The 16,953-nt window shown below is 43.1% G+C and overlaps 1 protein-coding gene across 6 annotated transcripts in view; it reads right to left on the reverse strand.

The window, feature by feature from the left end:
* Nucleotides 1-16,953, reverse strand: part of KLHL18 (kelch like family member 18) — a 55,648-nt gene that overhangs the window by 16,863 nt on the left and 21,832 nt on the right. For 4 of the 6 annotated variants that reach the window (XM_025458331.3, XM_025458330.3, XM_025458332.3 and 1 more), the window contains 2 exons: nt 4,914-5,044; nt 2,064-2,204 (listed from right to left, as the gene is read on the reverse strand). In XM_025458331.3, the coding sequence (XP_025314116.1) occupies nt 2,064-2,204; nt 4,914-5,044 (272 nt within the window). The remainder of the gene's footprint in view (nt 1-2,063; nt 2,205-4,913; nt 5,045-16,953) is intronic. The other 2 variants (XM_049098049.1, XM_025458334.3) reach the window with 2 other exon arrangements.

The raw sequence follows: 16,953 nt of genomic DNA on the forward strand, positions 1-16,953 counted from the left end.
CAGCACAGCTGGACTCTGTGCAAGGAGGCCATAGTGAAGATGTAATGCTTTATCAGAGGCAGGAAGCAGTGACTTGAATTAAATAAGTTACTGACTTGGTTCATGGATGCATCCAATGTTCTGATTCAATTCTGAGAGAAGGGTTTTGGAAAATACACAGTGCCAGTGCTCACCTAAAAACAAGGAAGCCCATACATCTGAAGGCTGGAAAGGGGCCACAAGAAAAAAAAAATCAACCCCTACCTCATGGAAAACTGACAGCTTTACAACTTCTCTGTGCTCTGGAAAATCATGTCTTTTCCACTACCGCTCAGAATGGGTTCTCTCAAGTCATTAGTGATCACACCTTGAAAATCAAGGGCCCATGTGCTTGTCTTCAAATATGGGTAAGTGGGCAGGGAGCAGGTGGGACACCCTAACACCCTGCAGCCAGGCTCAAGGAGAAGCCACTCCAAGGAAGAGAGGCAGTGATGGTAACTACTGGAATGAAAACAGAAAGCAGGTCAAGCCTCCGGGGCCTGTGGGAAGGTATAAAGACAGATATCAGGTGTGAAGTGAGGCTTTAGAAGGGATTTTGCAGGAATGCATGGAAAAATGTTAAGGAAAGACTCATAATATCAGGCTTTGTGTTAGTATGTCTTCCTAAAATGTCATTGGTGCATGTAAAAACTCCACAGGTCTAAAAATCACTCTTCCAAGCATCTTTTGGATGATAACTGCTTTGAAACAGAGGCTGGGTACAGTATTGAGAGTGATGACCTCAAAAGCCCCTAGGTGGAGCTGTTGTCCCCTTGTGAGAGTGGCCAACTTAATCCTTTCCAGAATGCCTACTTAATCATTCTGGGCTCTGTGGGGAGAGAGAGATAAACCGAGTCTGGTCTGTGTCCTTAAGCGGCTCACAAATGAGGAGGAAAGACAGTGCGCCTCATACCCGCCACACACATCCCTCCAGCCTGACCAGAAGGCATCCCAGGGCAGGGTCAAACCAGGCTCTGCGACTACACACTGTCATTATGTGGCCTTCATCTATAAAACCTGAAACAGGACCACCTGCCTCACAATGAAACCACTCACCCTGCACCCAGCAAAGAGTGCCCTGTGTGCTGAACATCATTATCATGGTTATTAAGACTAGCTGCACTCACAGCAGTCATCAGTGATGTCCATGATCATCACAGGGGCAGGATGGGGAGAGCAGGTGGGGTCCAGAGAGGTGCTGAGTGAAGTGGATTGGTGGGACAGGAATGGGAGAGGGAGAGGTCACTCTAAAAGGCAATGAGGTTCAGGAGAGCAGATTTGAGATGGGAAAGAATGCTGGTCTTCAGGCCACGGACCTTGTGATCACAGTAGCTCAGGTGGAGGCCAGGCCTTGGAGAGTACCACAGACAAAGACTGTGTGGAGCCCTGCACATTATAACCTGCACCCCCAAGTCCCTAGTGGGTAACAGGCAGCTTTTACATTATGGCTAAGAGTTCTTCCTCTTGAGGGGGAGAAAGAGCCTTGTTATCTGCTCAGTCATCAATAAGTCATTGCTGAATGTCAGACCTAGGGAGGGATATACTTCATGGTCCTTACCCTAAGACAGAATACAGTGATTGCTTCTAGGAAACTAAAGGGGAAAGAGCATTCCAGGAGCTGAAATTTGGGGAGGAGGGCCCTAAAGAGCTAAAGGAAAAAGAAGTCAAGACCTCAAGGCAGGAAAAGGATCTACACAAGATGGAGACAGGCTATGGAATAGTGAGGCAGCATGGAATCTGTTGGTTTGGTGAGAACCGTCAGCTAAATCAGTAACTGGTCAAACTAGAAGACAAGAAGAAGAGGTACATGTCAGGCCAGGAGAGAACACAGGTATGGGTCCATGAATACGTTCCTCAAAGGTTCACTCCCAAAAACCTGGCCACTGCTTGACCACAATTTGAAGAAAGGTAATTTCTGCAGAGTCAGCCCCCTGGCTCACTCCCTTCATAAAACTCTGTGTGCCCTAAAGACTGAGCAAACTGGCAGGGGGTTCCATGAATGACAGCGGCGCACACCCCACCATGGGCCAGGTTCATGGCCTCACCGTTCTCGGAGGAACGTGCAGCAGGCGTCCTTGATGCTCTGCAGCTGCAGGAAGCTCGCCCCCATCAGCAGTGACTGCACGTTCTGCTGGTCAATGGCAAGGTGGCCGTTGTAGGCAAAGTTGATAAGAGCCTCCAGGGCGCTAGAGAAAGGAGGAAAGATTTGCTTCAGAGACTGGCCCTCACTGAGTTGACACACTTACCTGGGGAATGGTCTAAAACCCATTTAGCCCATACCCTTCAAGAATCTTCACCAGAGGCGAAGACTCATTGTACTTCTTAAGCTGTCTTCATTGCCCAAATAATTTTATTATAGAAAATTCTAAAAAGAGAAAGCAAGTACCCACAATCTCACTACTGAATGAGCCAAACAGTGGTTACTTTTGAGGGTTCACTTTCTTCCTATTTTCCTGCATGCATAAATAGTATGGAAATAATCACAAAATACTTATCAAGTCCTTTCCTATGTTGCTATAATGTCGTCATGTTTATCATTTTTAGGGGTTGCTATAAAGTATTTTAACACATAAATATGCTATAATTTATTTCCTTTATTGGTAGACCTAATAACTAATAATATCTTATTGCCTTCATAAGTAATGTTTTTATTATTTTGGGGGGATATATTTCTAGAATGAGATGCCGACAAATTTTTCTGCCTTAAAATTCTGGGAAAGGCACTCCACCAGGAAAGAACTCCAAGTTCCATCGCAGGGCTGTATGTGGTCTGGCCCCTCTCCAGCTCTCTGACCTTGTCATCTTCCATTTTTAGCCCCTGCTCTATCCCAACATGCCAAACACATTCTCACCGCAGGGCCTTTGCACTGCCTGCTCCCTCTGTTTGGAGGGCTCTGTCACCAGACAGCTCACTCTCACTTTGATTATGGTCTTGGCTCAAACGTCACCTCATCACAGACACCTTCCCTGATCACCCTAGAACAGCAAAGACCCCCACCATCACTCACTTTACTTTTCTTGCATCACTTTTACTTGCCTCCCTTATTGTGCATGTGTGCAGTTATTGCCAGATCCCCCCAACTAGAAAGTTGGCACAATTAGAGGCACAGTTTTCTCAGGGCTATATCTCAGTGCTTACAGTAGCACACATGACAGGTGTCCAGTCTACTTCTGCTAAATGAAGCACTTGGACTGTGCATGGTGAGGAGCATAGCTCCTTCAGATACAGACCTCAGAGAAGAGTGTGTACAACTGCCCTTGCAGACCCACTTCTGTGTCTTTCCTTATAAGTAGCTGGCCTTGGAGTGGGTATATAAATCCTCTCCATGTGCTGGGGCAGATCACTTTCAATCATCCAGAGGGTACTACAGTTTCTTGGCTCCTTTACCCCTAGTTTCCACCACTATGACATTAAGAAGGTAAGCAACAGATGACAGGTTATTGGCTGATGTTTTAGAGTCACTGGTTTATTGTTTCTCCTCTAACAAGAATGTCATTGCTCTGAATCACCCTGTGTGTCTCGTTTGCTACTACATTCCCAGACTTCAGAATAGTGCCACGCACATAGTAGGTGCACAGTGGAGCCTTGGATATAGCCTATGTTATAAACATACAGCCTCAGTTCATAGACTTGCAGCAAAATCAAACACAGAATCAGTCACATAAACATCCTTCTCCTTTTCAAAGCCCAAAAAGGCATACTATGAAATATGTTTATATAAAGTCTTCATACAGTAATCAGGAAAGTATTCCCATGAAGAGGGTTCAGTAGTAAGCGACTTCTACATGTCAGGACAACTTTAAGTAAATACCTAAATGACATGATTTCAGTGGTTATGGTACTGCCTCTTGCCCCTAAAATTCATCTAGAGCAGAATTTCTTAGTCTTGGCAGGACTAGTATTTGTGGCCAATAACAATTTGTTAGGGAGGGCTGTCTTGGACGCTGAAAGGCATTTAGGTGGGATAACTTTTGGGCTTGACCTCTTTGGGCTTCTATTTTTCTCATCCATCAAATAACCACGATTTTGCCATCTTCTGAGTCTGTGTTGTCCCATATACATATAGTAGCCACCAGCCACACATGGCTATTTAAAATTATTTTTAAATTAAGCAAAATTTAGAATTCAGTTCCTTAGTCCCACTAGTTAAAATTCTGGTGCTCAGCAGCTACATATACATATGGCTAGTGGCTACCATTCTAGAGGGTACAAATACAATGTTTCCATCAGTGCAGGAAGTTCTAACAGACAACACTGTTCTAGATTGATGGGAAGAGCACTGAATGAAGACACTTAGTTGATAAACTATTTTGCCAGCTATAATGGTTAGCACAGGAAAGTGCATAGAACATTCAACCAGCTTTATACCCAATTCTAATTATAACAAGTATCTTGGATGCTATATCTCAGTGCTTACAGTAGCACACATGACAGGTGTCCTATTAAATGTGGTTCTCTAATAGAGTAAAAACACATCGAAATTGCTCCTTGGGGATCCCTGGGTGGCGCAGCGGTTTGGCGCCTGCCTTTGGCCCAGGGCGCGATCCTGGAGACCCAGGATCGAATCCCACGTCGGTGCATGGAGCCTGCTTCTCCCTCTGCCTGTGTCTCTGCCTCTCTCTCTCTCTCTCTCTCTCTGTGTGTGTGTGTGACTATCATAAATAAATAAAAATTAAAAAAAAAAAAAAAAAAAAGAAAAGAAATCGCTCCTTGATTTAACCCTGTCTCAGGCCACCGACTGAGGTTCTAACTGGTTTCCTAATCACCCACTGTGTGCATGGAGCTGTGCGAGATGCTGTGTCCCACCGTGGGTTCCCCAATGGCGCCACATACAAGGGCTGAAGCTGTGCCTGGGAAGCTACGGACTGAGAGACCTAGGGGAGAAATTGAGTACCTGGGGTCCATTCCTTGCATTACAATCTCATCCTGCTTGCATTCCATCATGTCATTTGTAAACATAGCGTGGAAGTACGGGATTGAGGCTGCTAAGACGATCCGGTGGGCACTGAATTTGTGGTCCCCAATCTGCAGACAAAGTGAAATACAAAGAGAGACTCTGAGGAATGCCAATACAAAACACAGCTGGCCAACTGGCCCCTTCCCTGGTTTCAGCCTCTGCCCATTGCAGAGGTACTGAAGGCATCCCAGTACATGACAGCTGAGCTTATCACAGAGCCCCAGAGATTTTCAATTCCACATACTTAGTTGCGGTAGAAGAATGTAAACAATACATTTTCATGAGGCATTAAAATGGTTAAAAAAAAAAAAAAAAAAAAAAAAAGCCCGAATGCTTCTAGTAGTAGTTTTTACTTATATGGCAGTCTCAGTGCACTGCTCCTAACTCCTCGCCAACTCAGAGACCTGATTTCTTTAACATGTTCTCCTAATCCCAGTTTTATTAAAGGCAGATTAGAAGAGACAAACTGTCCAAGAACCCTGGAACTCCTGATAGTAGGCTCCTCAAGAAGAATACACACACAGTGGCAGGAAGAGATAGGGAGAAACAAGACCAGACTTGAACAGGGGCTCATGTAGGGTGGAAGGACAGAGCAGGGATGGGGGGTACAGATGGTGGGGAGGGGGGGTCTTGGGGCAACAACCGGGCTGTGGTAGGCCACATGGAGCCCAGAGCTCCTCTCAGGAAAATGACCCTGGCAGCAACCAGATCAGACAACTGGTACTGTGTACTGGCTGGTGCCCCACAGGGCGCACAGGGCTCAGGCCACATGGGGACAGAGGCCAACTCTCTCCAACTTGTATTGCACCCTCCCGACAGACACATCTTTAGCCTGGGGAGTCCTATAAAGTGCTTTCCAACTATCTGCCAAAAGGATAGTCTTTTTAACAAGCCTTGCCATTTATAGCTTCTAGCCATAAACATTTCCACTTAAGAACTTTCTAGTCTTCGGAAAGAACAAAATAGTCTCCCCATCCCGCCCCCTAAATTCCATATTAGTGAAATGCCAGAGCAATCTCACTACCTGATGCTCTTTTCTTTCACATTTATTTAGATATTCTAGTTCAGGTTCTGTCACTTCAGCCTCTTTGCCACTTTAGATTTATTATCTGTAAGTTGTCCTTCAAGATCATACAATCTTAAAAAAAAAAAAACTGCTTTAAAAAAAAAAAAAGATCATATAATCTTCCAAATACCAAAGGATTGATGAGGATTGATTCAGAGGCTATGAGCTTCTCACCTAATCCACATGTGGCTCTGCTATTGGTGTTGAAGACGGTAAGTGGCTGTGTGCTTTGGGGGTTTTCATACTTAAAAAACATATATATCAGTAAAACATGGAAGTATTTCTTTTTTATTTTTTTAAAGATTTATTTATTTATTTATTTATTCATGATAGACATAGAGAGAGAGAGAGGCAGAGACACAGGCAGAGGGAGAAGCAGGCTCCATGCTGGAAGCCTGATGCGGGACTTGATCCCGGGACTCCAGGATCACACCCTGGGCCAAAGGCAGGCGCTAAACCGCTGAGCCACCCAGGGATCCCAACATGGAAGTATTTCTTAAAGTTGTTCTATAAAGTTTTTTTTTTTTAAGATTTCATTTTTTATTTATTCATGGAGAGAGAGAGAGAGAGAGAGGCAGAGGTAGAGACACAGGCAGAGGGAGAAGCAGGCTCCATGCAGGGAGCCCGATGTAGGACTCGATCCTGTGACTCCCAGGATCACACCCTGGGCTGCATGCGGCGCCAAACCTGTGCCACCGGGGCTGCCTATAAAGTTTTTAAACTGGCAGTTTCTGGTTCCCTTATTCCTGCTCTCAGGAGCCATCTCTTTCTTCTGGTACTTATCTCTATCTTTCCTTCTTTTTAAGATTCATTTGTTTATTTTAGAGAGAGACAGTGAAGATGAGTGAGTGGGCATGAGAGGAAAGGCAGAGGGAGAGAATCCTCAAGCAGACTCCCTGCTGAGTGGGGCACCTGAGGATGCAGGGCTTGATCCCATGATCCTGAGATCAGGACCTGAGCCAACATCAAGAATTGCATTCTTAACCGATTGAGCTACCCAGGCGTCCTATTTTCCACCCTCCTAAGTAATGTGCCTCTAGTAATAATTCTTGAATTTTCATTTCTAGTTATTACTTGTAATATCATGTCTCCCAACAGCCCCCCACAATCCCTGCCTCCTGGCATTCATACCCTTGTGCAACCCTCTCCCACACTGTCTCAGGACTGGTCTGTGTGGCTGACACAGTACAACAGAAGTGACGGTGTCATCTGAATGCATGCCACATTCATGGCTGGGTCATAAAAAGCACTGTACATTCCTTTTACCGTCTCTCCCGGATCACTTGCTCTTGGGAGCTGAGTAAAGGAACGACATATCCTGGGGAGAGCTGTACAAAAAGAACTAAGGCTTCTTTCTACCGCTATCTGAATGAGCCTGGGAGAGGAGCCTCTAGCTCCAGTCAAGCCTTCAGATGCCTGCAACCTCATGAGAGATCTCTAAACTGCTTTTGAATTCCTGACCCACAGAAGCTGTGTGATAATAGGTATTTATTATTTTAAGTCACTAAGTTTTGGGGTAATTTGTTAGGCAGCAAAAGAGAACCATTACATTACCTACTTAAGCCCTGTGATGGAAGAGCAGGATTTTGTTCTGACATTCTCTTCACATACAAACCCACTTAGTCTCCCCATCTTTCCAATATAATTATGTCCACTTTTAGTTAAATTAAGAGTTGCATTATTAGGTCTATGTGAATATTACTTGCAGCCAAGCCATGATGTATGCAATGATTACATTTCCTTTCTTACAGAATCACACCCCCCCCCCCCCCGTGATAACAATAAAGTGTAAAACTCCTTTTAATATGTTCAATCAGGTACCCTAGCAGCTTGCTCCTGCATACTCTTGAGGTATTCCCTACTGGAACTCTGTCCTCACAGGAATCCCTTTCACTTCACCTACATTGGAACCCATTTCCTGAAGTCCGTTGAGTCCTCTTCCTGATTTATCCCCTTGTTCTGATGAAAAGCATCTTCTAGCAGAGTTGCTTGAGAAAGGGTATTCTATAAACTGTTTTTGTTTTTTTTTACTCATAGCACTCTGACACCAAATGTGTGGGTTTTTTTTTTCCCCTCACACAAACCAATTTTCCAACTCTCCAGACACCAACTGGTATCCTCTAATATACTTCAAACCTGACATGAACTCCCTAGGGCTGGTGCAGGTTAAGGGCTGAGTCCCACAAGACGACCTCTGCTTCAGATGCCAACTGTACTTCTGGGCAACTGGCTATAAAGTTGGGGTGGGAGTGGGGGGTGGGAATGTTCCCTACAACCTTCTCCTCAGGTGTGATAATTTGCTAAAATGGCTCACTGAACTCAGGGAAAACAATTTACTATTACTGGTTTATCACAAAGGATGCAAAGAACAGCCTGCTGAAGAGGTACAGAGGGCAAGGTCTAGAAAGGTCCTGAGCACAGGAACTTCTGTCCCTGGGGAATTGAGGGGTGCCACCTTCCCCACACGTGGCTATGTTCACCAACCTGGAAGCTCCCCAATGGTCAAAGGGTGGGACTGGAAGTTCAAACCCTCTAATCATATGGTTGCCCTCTCTGGCAACCAGCCTCATCCTGAAGCTATCCAGGGGTCCACAGAGAGTCATCTTATTAGCATAAACTCAGGTGTGGTTGAAAGAGGTTTGTTATAAATAACAATGGACACTCCTCTCACTCAGGAAATTCCAAGGGTTTAGAAGCTTTTGTGTCAGGAACTGGGAATGGAAGAGCAAATATTATAATAAAGGATGCTCTTATCATCCCTACCACTCAGGAAATTCCAAGGGTTTTAGGAGCTCTGTGCCAGGAACCAGGGAAAAAGACCAAATATGCATTCTTTTTTTTTTTTTTAAAGAACTGTTTTTTTTTTTTTTTAATATTTTATTCATTTGAGAGAGAGAGTGAGTATATGACAGGTGAGAGGGGCAGAGGGAGAAGCAGGCTCCCCCTGAGCAGGGAGCCAGATATGAGACTCAATCCCACAACCCTGGGATCATGACCTGAGCTAACAGCAGGGTTTAACTGATGGAGCCACCCAGGTACCCGTCCAAATTCATATTCTTATTATATCACAATATCATAGGGCATATGCACAAAATGTCTGAAAATGTCTTTATTAGCTTTCAACCTGGGTGATAGTTCAGCTGGCTATAAAATTCTAAGTTGGGAATATTTTTTTTCCTATTAGAATTCTGAAGGTATTGCTCCATTGTCTTCTACTTTTGTCGCTTTTGAGAAATTTAATGCCCTTCTCAACACTAACCCTTAGTACATAACTATTTTCTCTAGAAGCTTTTAGTACTTTCTCTTTATCCTCAGAGTTCTGAACTCTTACAGGGTTACACCTTGGTGTTGGGTCCTTTCATTCACAGTGCTATCTCAATCTACAGACTTTTAGTTCTGGAGATATCTTTCCATTCTATTTCTTTGATAATTTCCTCCTCTTACTGCCTATTTTTTTCTCTCATGAGATTTCCATGAGTCAGGTGTTAGGTCTCTTGGAATGATCCTGCATTTTTTCACCTGTTCCTCATTTTGCACCTCTTTCATTTGGTCTTTCTCTTAGGAATCTTCTTCAATTTTATCTTTCAATATTTCTGTGGTTATGGTATTTTTAATTTCCAAAAGGTCTTTCTTGTTTTCTGAAGGTTCCCTGTCCCACTTTTTATTGAAAGAATCTTCTTTTAAAAAAAGATTTTATTTATTTATTCATGAGAGACACAGAGAGAGAGAGGCAGAAGCAGGCTCCATGCATGGAGCCCGACATGGGACTTGATCCCAGGTCTCCAGGATCACGCCCTGGGCCAAAGGTGGCATTAAACCGCTGAGTCACCTGGGCTGCCCAAAAAAATATTTTATTTACTTATTCATGAGAGACAGGGAGAGAGGGAGAGGGAGGGGGAGAGAGAGAGAGAGAGAGAGAGAGAGAGAGAGAGGCAGAGACACAGGCAGAGGGAGAAGCAGGCTCCATGCAGGGAGCCCGATGTGGGACTGGATCTCGGGACTCCAGGATCACACCCTGGGCGGAAGGCAGATGCTCAACCGCTAAGCCACCCAGGCATCCCTTATTGAAAGAATCTTATTCATCTTTCATGAATGCAGTATTTTCTCTAAACTCTCTCAAAATATAGTTACATTTTTTCTTCTCTTTCTCTTCCTCCTCTCCGCTTTTACTGTTTCCTCTGAGTTCTTTCCCCCTCATTTGGGGAAAAGGGGTTTTGGTCTCTGTCTTTTATGCTAGAGGCTTGCTTTAAATGCCTCCTGACACTTGGCTCTCTGCTCATACTTTTAGAAGCTGTTTGAAAGTTCTGTGTGGGGGTGGCTAGGCTCAATAACTTGTGGACTTCTTATCAGGGAGATCAAGCAAGAACCTACCATTTTACTGGGGACTCCTAAAAGAAGTACCTTTACGACTTTTTCCTCTGGGGCACACTTTATCAGAGATGGATCTTCCAATCTCTTGCATGAGAGTGCCTGCCTGCAGGTATTCTGAATCTGAGTGAGAGAGGGGGATGGTTCTATCATTCACTGCTTAGACCTTTGCCTTATAGCCCTTATTTTCAGTTTTGCTCCATATTCCATCCCCTCTTCTATGCTTGGTATGCCTCAGGTTCAATATGTAAGACTAAAACTCCTGTCTCCTGGGAGAGTAGAGGAGGAGCTGTAGGCAACTAATTGTTTTTCACACAGATTTTCAACTAATCTTCCTGTTTTCAGTATTTTGCTTCTCCAATTTTGGAACTATTCCAGAGTTCTGCATTACAAATCCTCTTTCTTCCTAATTTCTCCTCCAGCAGGCACTTTCAGTTCCTCTGGTCAAGTTCAGCACACTTCATACTTTCTGGCTTCAATATTCCATTGATCTCTCATTGGCTGATATCTCTTCTCTATTATATTAATGGTATTACAGCAGGGCAGAGGGGTTAAAATATATGTTCAATTAGTTGTGTTAAATTGCCATGCATTTATTTTTCATCTGGAAAGTAAATAGAAGACAAAAGAACAAACTGTACGTGCATAAAGAAGGTGACCTGGATTCCCCCCAAAAGCTCAACTAAAGAGAAGGCAGGCCTATCTTGGGATATGCTAGCCAGATTACAACTGAATTCTGTGGTCTGTTAATTAAAGGGAAGAACAAATTTGTCTTTATCTACAAGAGGGAGACCAAGATGGGAAAGGGTCTGGAAGTTGCACCTTAAGAGAAATGGTTAAGGATAGCTCATTTGTAAAAGATAATTTGGGGAGAGAGGTGGGATACAGTAGCTGTCCTCAAGCCCTAGAAGGGCCATGACATGGATGAAGGCAGATCTAAAAGTGACAGGGAGGCAGACTTTAGTTTATTATAAAGAATAAGAGCCTATCACCTAAGAATGTTTAGGGGAGTCCTGCACTAGTTCCAGAACTATTAAGGGACCTTTCAATACTACAATCCTAGGACACTTCATTTTTGTGAAAAGCTTTAAAAAATGCAAATACTCTCATTTATAATCTCAGTTGAAAAAAGTCACTCAAAAAAAGAGATGATCATTTATTGAGTTCCTTTTTGCTGAGTACCCACTATACATTCTTTTCTCATTTTAGTCCTCATGGCAACCTTCTACATTAAGTAGCTGCTGCAAATTTCATTTTGTAGAAGAGGAAACCAAGATTTAGAAGTCACGTAACTTGCCCCAAAATTAAGTAGCTATGTATATAAAAGAGAAAGAATTATGCTCGAGCTGTTTATTAGTGGAGCTTGAGAGGGATCCAGTAAATAACACACCTCCTCCCAGCTCAAGTTCTCAGCCAATTGGGAAATTTTTGAAATAATAAAAAGCCTACACGTGATAAAAATTATATCAAATTAAACACACACATACACACCAGTGAATAAAAGTAAAGCTGGGGAAATCTAAGTAAGAGTGGTAGATTATATCACTATCAATATCCTAGTTGTGATGTTGTACCAGTTTTGTAAGTTATGACCATATGGGAAATTGGGCAAAGGGTATATAGGATCTCACTGCTATTATTTCAAATAACTACATGTGAATCTACAATTATCTCAAAATAAAAAGTTCATTTAAAAAAGGGGACAGGGCACCTGGGTGGTGCAGTTAGTTAAGTGTCCAGCCTTTTGGTTGAAGCTCAGATAGTGATTTTAGGGTCTTAAGATTGAGCCCTGCATCAGGCTCTGCAATCAGCACAGAGTCTGCTTGAGAGTCTCTCTCTCCCCTTCTGCCCCTCCCACTCGTGCATGCTCTCTCTCTAAAATAAATAAATACATCTTTTTTTTTTTTAATTTATTTATTTACGATGGTCACACTCAGAGAGAGAGAGAGAGGCAGAGACACAGGCAGAGAGAGAAGCAGGCTCCATGCACCAGGAGCCCGACGTGGGACTCGATCCCGGGTCTCCAGGATCGCGCCCTGAGCCAAAGGCAGGCGCCAAACCGCTGCACCACCCAGGGATCCCTAAATACATCTTTTTATTTAAAAAAACATAATCAATTAAAAAGGGACAAAGCAAATGGGAAATAAAAATATTCTTTTATTATTGATAAGCTATGGCCTACATGGGAGGACAAGTGTGTTTCCTATTTTAACATCTTGAATTATTCAGGCCCATGCAAAGGCCACTTTCTCCACTGATCTGCAATTATACTGTTACCTCAAATCTTTCCCACCTATCCATTCCTACGATGGCAAAGAAATGTGAAATGGTAGAACAGAATTTACAAAAAAATAATCAGTGAGCAACATATAATTGGTTGGTCAGAAAGGGCAATACTATTTGGTATACATCCCTACTTTTAATCACATTTTGCAATGCCCACTCTCAGGCAATACTTGTTATAAAAATATACCAATAGAATGGAATCAGACTTAATTTAAGGTATTGGAAAGAGTCAGGGCAAGGGCAGAAGAAAGAAGTGAATCTGTGGGATAATGAAACACTCTGAACTGAAAGAATTAAACTCATGATCACATATGGAAGCTGCCTGGGCTGGTTCAGGATATCAGGTCTCTGTGCACACAGCACACACCTAATGCCTGCGCTCACACTACCACTTAATAAGCATGTGTATGAGCACCAGCCACGTAACCACTGTGGGATGATATACAATGACTAGCATCTAAAAAACAAATTAGGGGCAATCACAGGACCTCCTGGGTACATAAACATCTCCAAATTTACTTCGAAGAAAAAAGAAAGAAATTCCAACTGAGAACCCAAACAACTTCCACTAAAACTGCAGCAAAGACTTAGCACTTGTGCCACTTGGCTTCTACAAAGAGTGGATGTATAACCTCTGTCTGAGCAGAGGCTTGGCGCAGTATGATCTGAAGAGGAGACTGAAACATTTCTCCTCACCTATAGCGTTCCTCCATGTATTTTTTAAATTATGAAGCCCCTGTAGCTTTAATGCCCATTAACAGTTTTGTTTGGAAAATTAAGAGCTAATAGAGCTATAAGGGGAGGAAGATAAAGTTTAAAAACAAGTCAATGGGTAACTTAAATCCACATGTGCTGCAACTCCTCTACTCAGTTTTAAAAATCATGGAACACACTATTCCTTTGATAAATATTAAAAATCAAAGTGGCCTCCATGCTGCAAGTATAGATAGGAAAACGATATGATATGAAGCTGGAAAAGTAGATATGGTACTTAGGAATTCTACATTTTGCTTTAAGAGCGTTAGGAAACCAGGAAGAGTCTCTAAGGCAACAGGGCCACTCTGCAGGGAGAGCATGAGCTGGGAGTTGCCATTCACTTAAATCAGAAACAAGAGAGAGGGGCTATGTTGGGGGGTAGAAGATTGAGTCAAGTTTTAGACAAGTTGTCACGGAGTGCCTGGGAGGCATCCAAGCAGAGATACTGTGTAGGAAGTTGATGGTACGTCTGGAACACAAAGAGATGGAGTCTAGGCTCAAATGACACTTTCAGGATGTGTCAGTGTAGAGATGAGAAGCAGTCACTGAGGGAGAGAACTTGGAGCACAAAGAGGGTTTAAGACAGCCTGGAGGAAGTCTAACATTTAAAGCTCACCTAGTAGAGGATGCATCTACAAGGCAATAGAAGGAAAGTACAGAAAGGAAGAGAAAAGGAGAAGAAAAGCAAGGACACGCCTAGAGGAAGAGAAGAGCGTGAGATCAGCGGTGGCATCAATGCCACCAGACAGGCTGTATGGTAAACACAGAAGCTAGAAGGCCCTCACCAGCAAGGTCACCTCATGCAGGCTTCCTCCACCCTTGGCTTCCCAACTTATGAGATAGATCATTCCTATTCCTCTGACTTCTCAAGAGGCTTTTTTTTTTTTTTTAAGATTTTATTTATTTGAGAGAGAGAGAGAGACAGACAGACAGACAGACACCATGAGCAGGAGGAAGGGGCAGAGGGAGAGAGAGAAGCAAAATCCACGCTGAGCAGGGAGCCTGACACAGGGCTTGATCCCAGGACCCTGAGATCACGACCTGAGCCAAAGCAACTGACTGAGCCATCCAGGTGCCCCTCAAGAGTTTTTAAGATCAAATAAAAAGGTGTGGGATCCCTGGTGGTACATACAAATCGTGCCAGTTTCCTAGCGCCTGCCTTTGGCCCAGGGCGTGATCCTGGAGACCCGGGATCGAATCCCACGTCAGGCTCCCGGTGCATGGAGCCTGCTTCTCCCTCTGCCTATGTCTCTGCTTCTCTCTCTCTCTCTCTCTGTGTGTGACTATCATAAATAAATTTTTTTTTAAAAATTAAAAAAAAATATAAAGGTGCAAGAAAATAGTTGATACGTCATTTGACCAAATCACCTCAGCCACTCCAAATTCCTAAGTTCCCAGGGGGAAAGAAGTGTTGTCCTGTGCAGACCATGCTGATGTTGCTGCCAATCCTGGGTCATTTGGACGGATGCATCTGCACTAATTTGTCCCAGCTTGGCCACCAATGGGGTGGGACTCAAGGGCACATTTACAAACCTGTCAGAGGTTCTCCACAAGGATATAATCTCCACAAGATGAATAAATAACTGGATGGATGGGCTCTGGAAGAGACTGAAGCTAGTTAGCTTTTTCTGAGCAGGGCCTCAGAATTGCAAAGTTGGGCTTATTAAATTAAGTGATATATGATACACAGAAAAATACCCTAGCACAGTGTCAGGCATTTAGCAAAGATTTAACAAAAGTTATTGTTTTGCACCCAGCTGAGAGACACAGTCATAGAAGACTAAGATATAAATAACTGAAATCCTCACAAGTCCAGTCTGATTTAGAGAGATTAAAACTCTTGAGTTTCAGAGCCCACGCTCTACTACAGATATATAAGCAAGCTACCCAATTTTACTATACTTTGTTCCAGGTTGGCTTGGATTTCCAGGTAGAATTATTACTTACGGTAGTATAGCAAGGAATATAGCTTAAAAAAAAAAAAAGTAAGATTCTCAAGAAAAGCACTATAAATACTGGTAAAGTCACTGTGATCCACCACGCTATTAGACAATATGAGAAAACACAGCATTAAAGGTCAAAATATGTGCCCATCTCCTTTATCTGCTCATCCCAGGGGAGACAGAGAGCACAAGCCATATGGTACATACAAATCGTGCCAGTTTCCAGGGCAGCTATTCTTTCTCTAATGATACAGGCAAATCTCTTCCCTCCACCCCTGAGTCTCAGTTTCTTCATCTGCAAATAAGGGGCTCTAACTAGAACAGGTTTCTCAACTGGTGACGCCTCTCCTGGGACGCCTATGTGGCTCAGTGGTTGAGTGTATGCCTTCTACTTGGGTTGTGATCCTGGAGTTCCGGGATTGAGTCCCGAGCCTGCTTCTCCTCCTTCTGCCTATGTCTCTGCCTGTCTCTGTGTCTCTCATGAATAAATAAATAAAATCTTAAAAAAACACACACACACAAAAAAAACAAAACACTAGCCTAACATGAATTCGGTAAAGCTTTTCTTTTTGATCATGATGGCATCTACACACATCTGAAAAGTAATTATACACACATCTTAAAGGCATCATTTCTCTGCCCAACAGATTGGAGCACGTGTGGATGAGGGCCCCTGGCGATAACCCTGCAGAAGCCCTGGGGCACAGAAAACTCTGTACCAGAGGTTCTCCAAGGTCCCTCCTGGTTAGTAGAGTCTGAGACTATAAGCAAAAGGAATGAAAAATCCTGAGCACCTCATCATCCACTTAAGTTTTGACTTGCTTTAACACATACTCGTATGTGCACACATGCATGCACACCTAGCTTCCATGTTTTTCCTTGGAAAGACTGGGAAATTTTCCATTCACAGCCCTGCTTTGGTGGTATCTTTAGATCAACAGGGATAGTGTAGCATGATACCACAAATTCTGTTCCCTATCAAAAGGCAGGTGGGGCTCAAGATTCAACCAGCTGCTTATTCAAGCAGGAAAAGCAGCACGGCAAAATCTGAGTTGGGAGTAATCTGAAACAAAGGAAGCAAAAGATATGCCCAGAATAGATTTCTCTTTGATGGAAAACATTTTGATGTTATTGCTCCTACCTTCAAGCATCTCACAATGAACATAAATAAAACACGAAGTGAACACTTAAGTGCCCAGCCTGTGCAGACAGATTACACTTGGGATAAGTGGGATTTAAGACTAAGCTTTCAGGCAGTCACATGAGATGCTGAAAGTGCATAATGGTAATCCATAATTTTATTGAGGCACAAATTTGAATCATAAAGGCCATGAAGCTGGTAAGAATGTGTTTAAGAAATAGAGATGTACTAAGGATGGATTAATCTCTAAAATTCCTTTAGCCTAGAAAATCAGTAATTATAAATCCTTTAAGACAGCATATCATGGTAGATAAGAACAAGTATCTGGAGCTAAATCACCTAGGTTCAAAACTAGGTATGCTAGCTGCGTGATTATGGGCTATTTATTCAATCTCTCTGTGCCTCAATTCACACAAC

The sequence above is a fragment of the Canis lupus genome, chromosome 20 (assembly GCF_003254725.2).
Source record: "Canis lupus dingo isolate Sandy chromosome 20, ASM325472v2, whole genome shotgun sequence".
In the NCBI taxonomy this organism is placed as follows: Eukaryota; Metazoa; Chordata; class Mammalia; order Carnivora; family Canidae; genus Canis; species Canis lupus.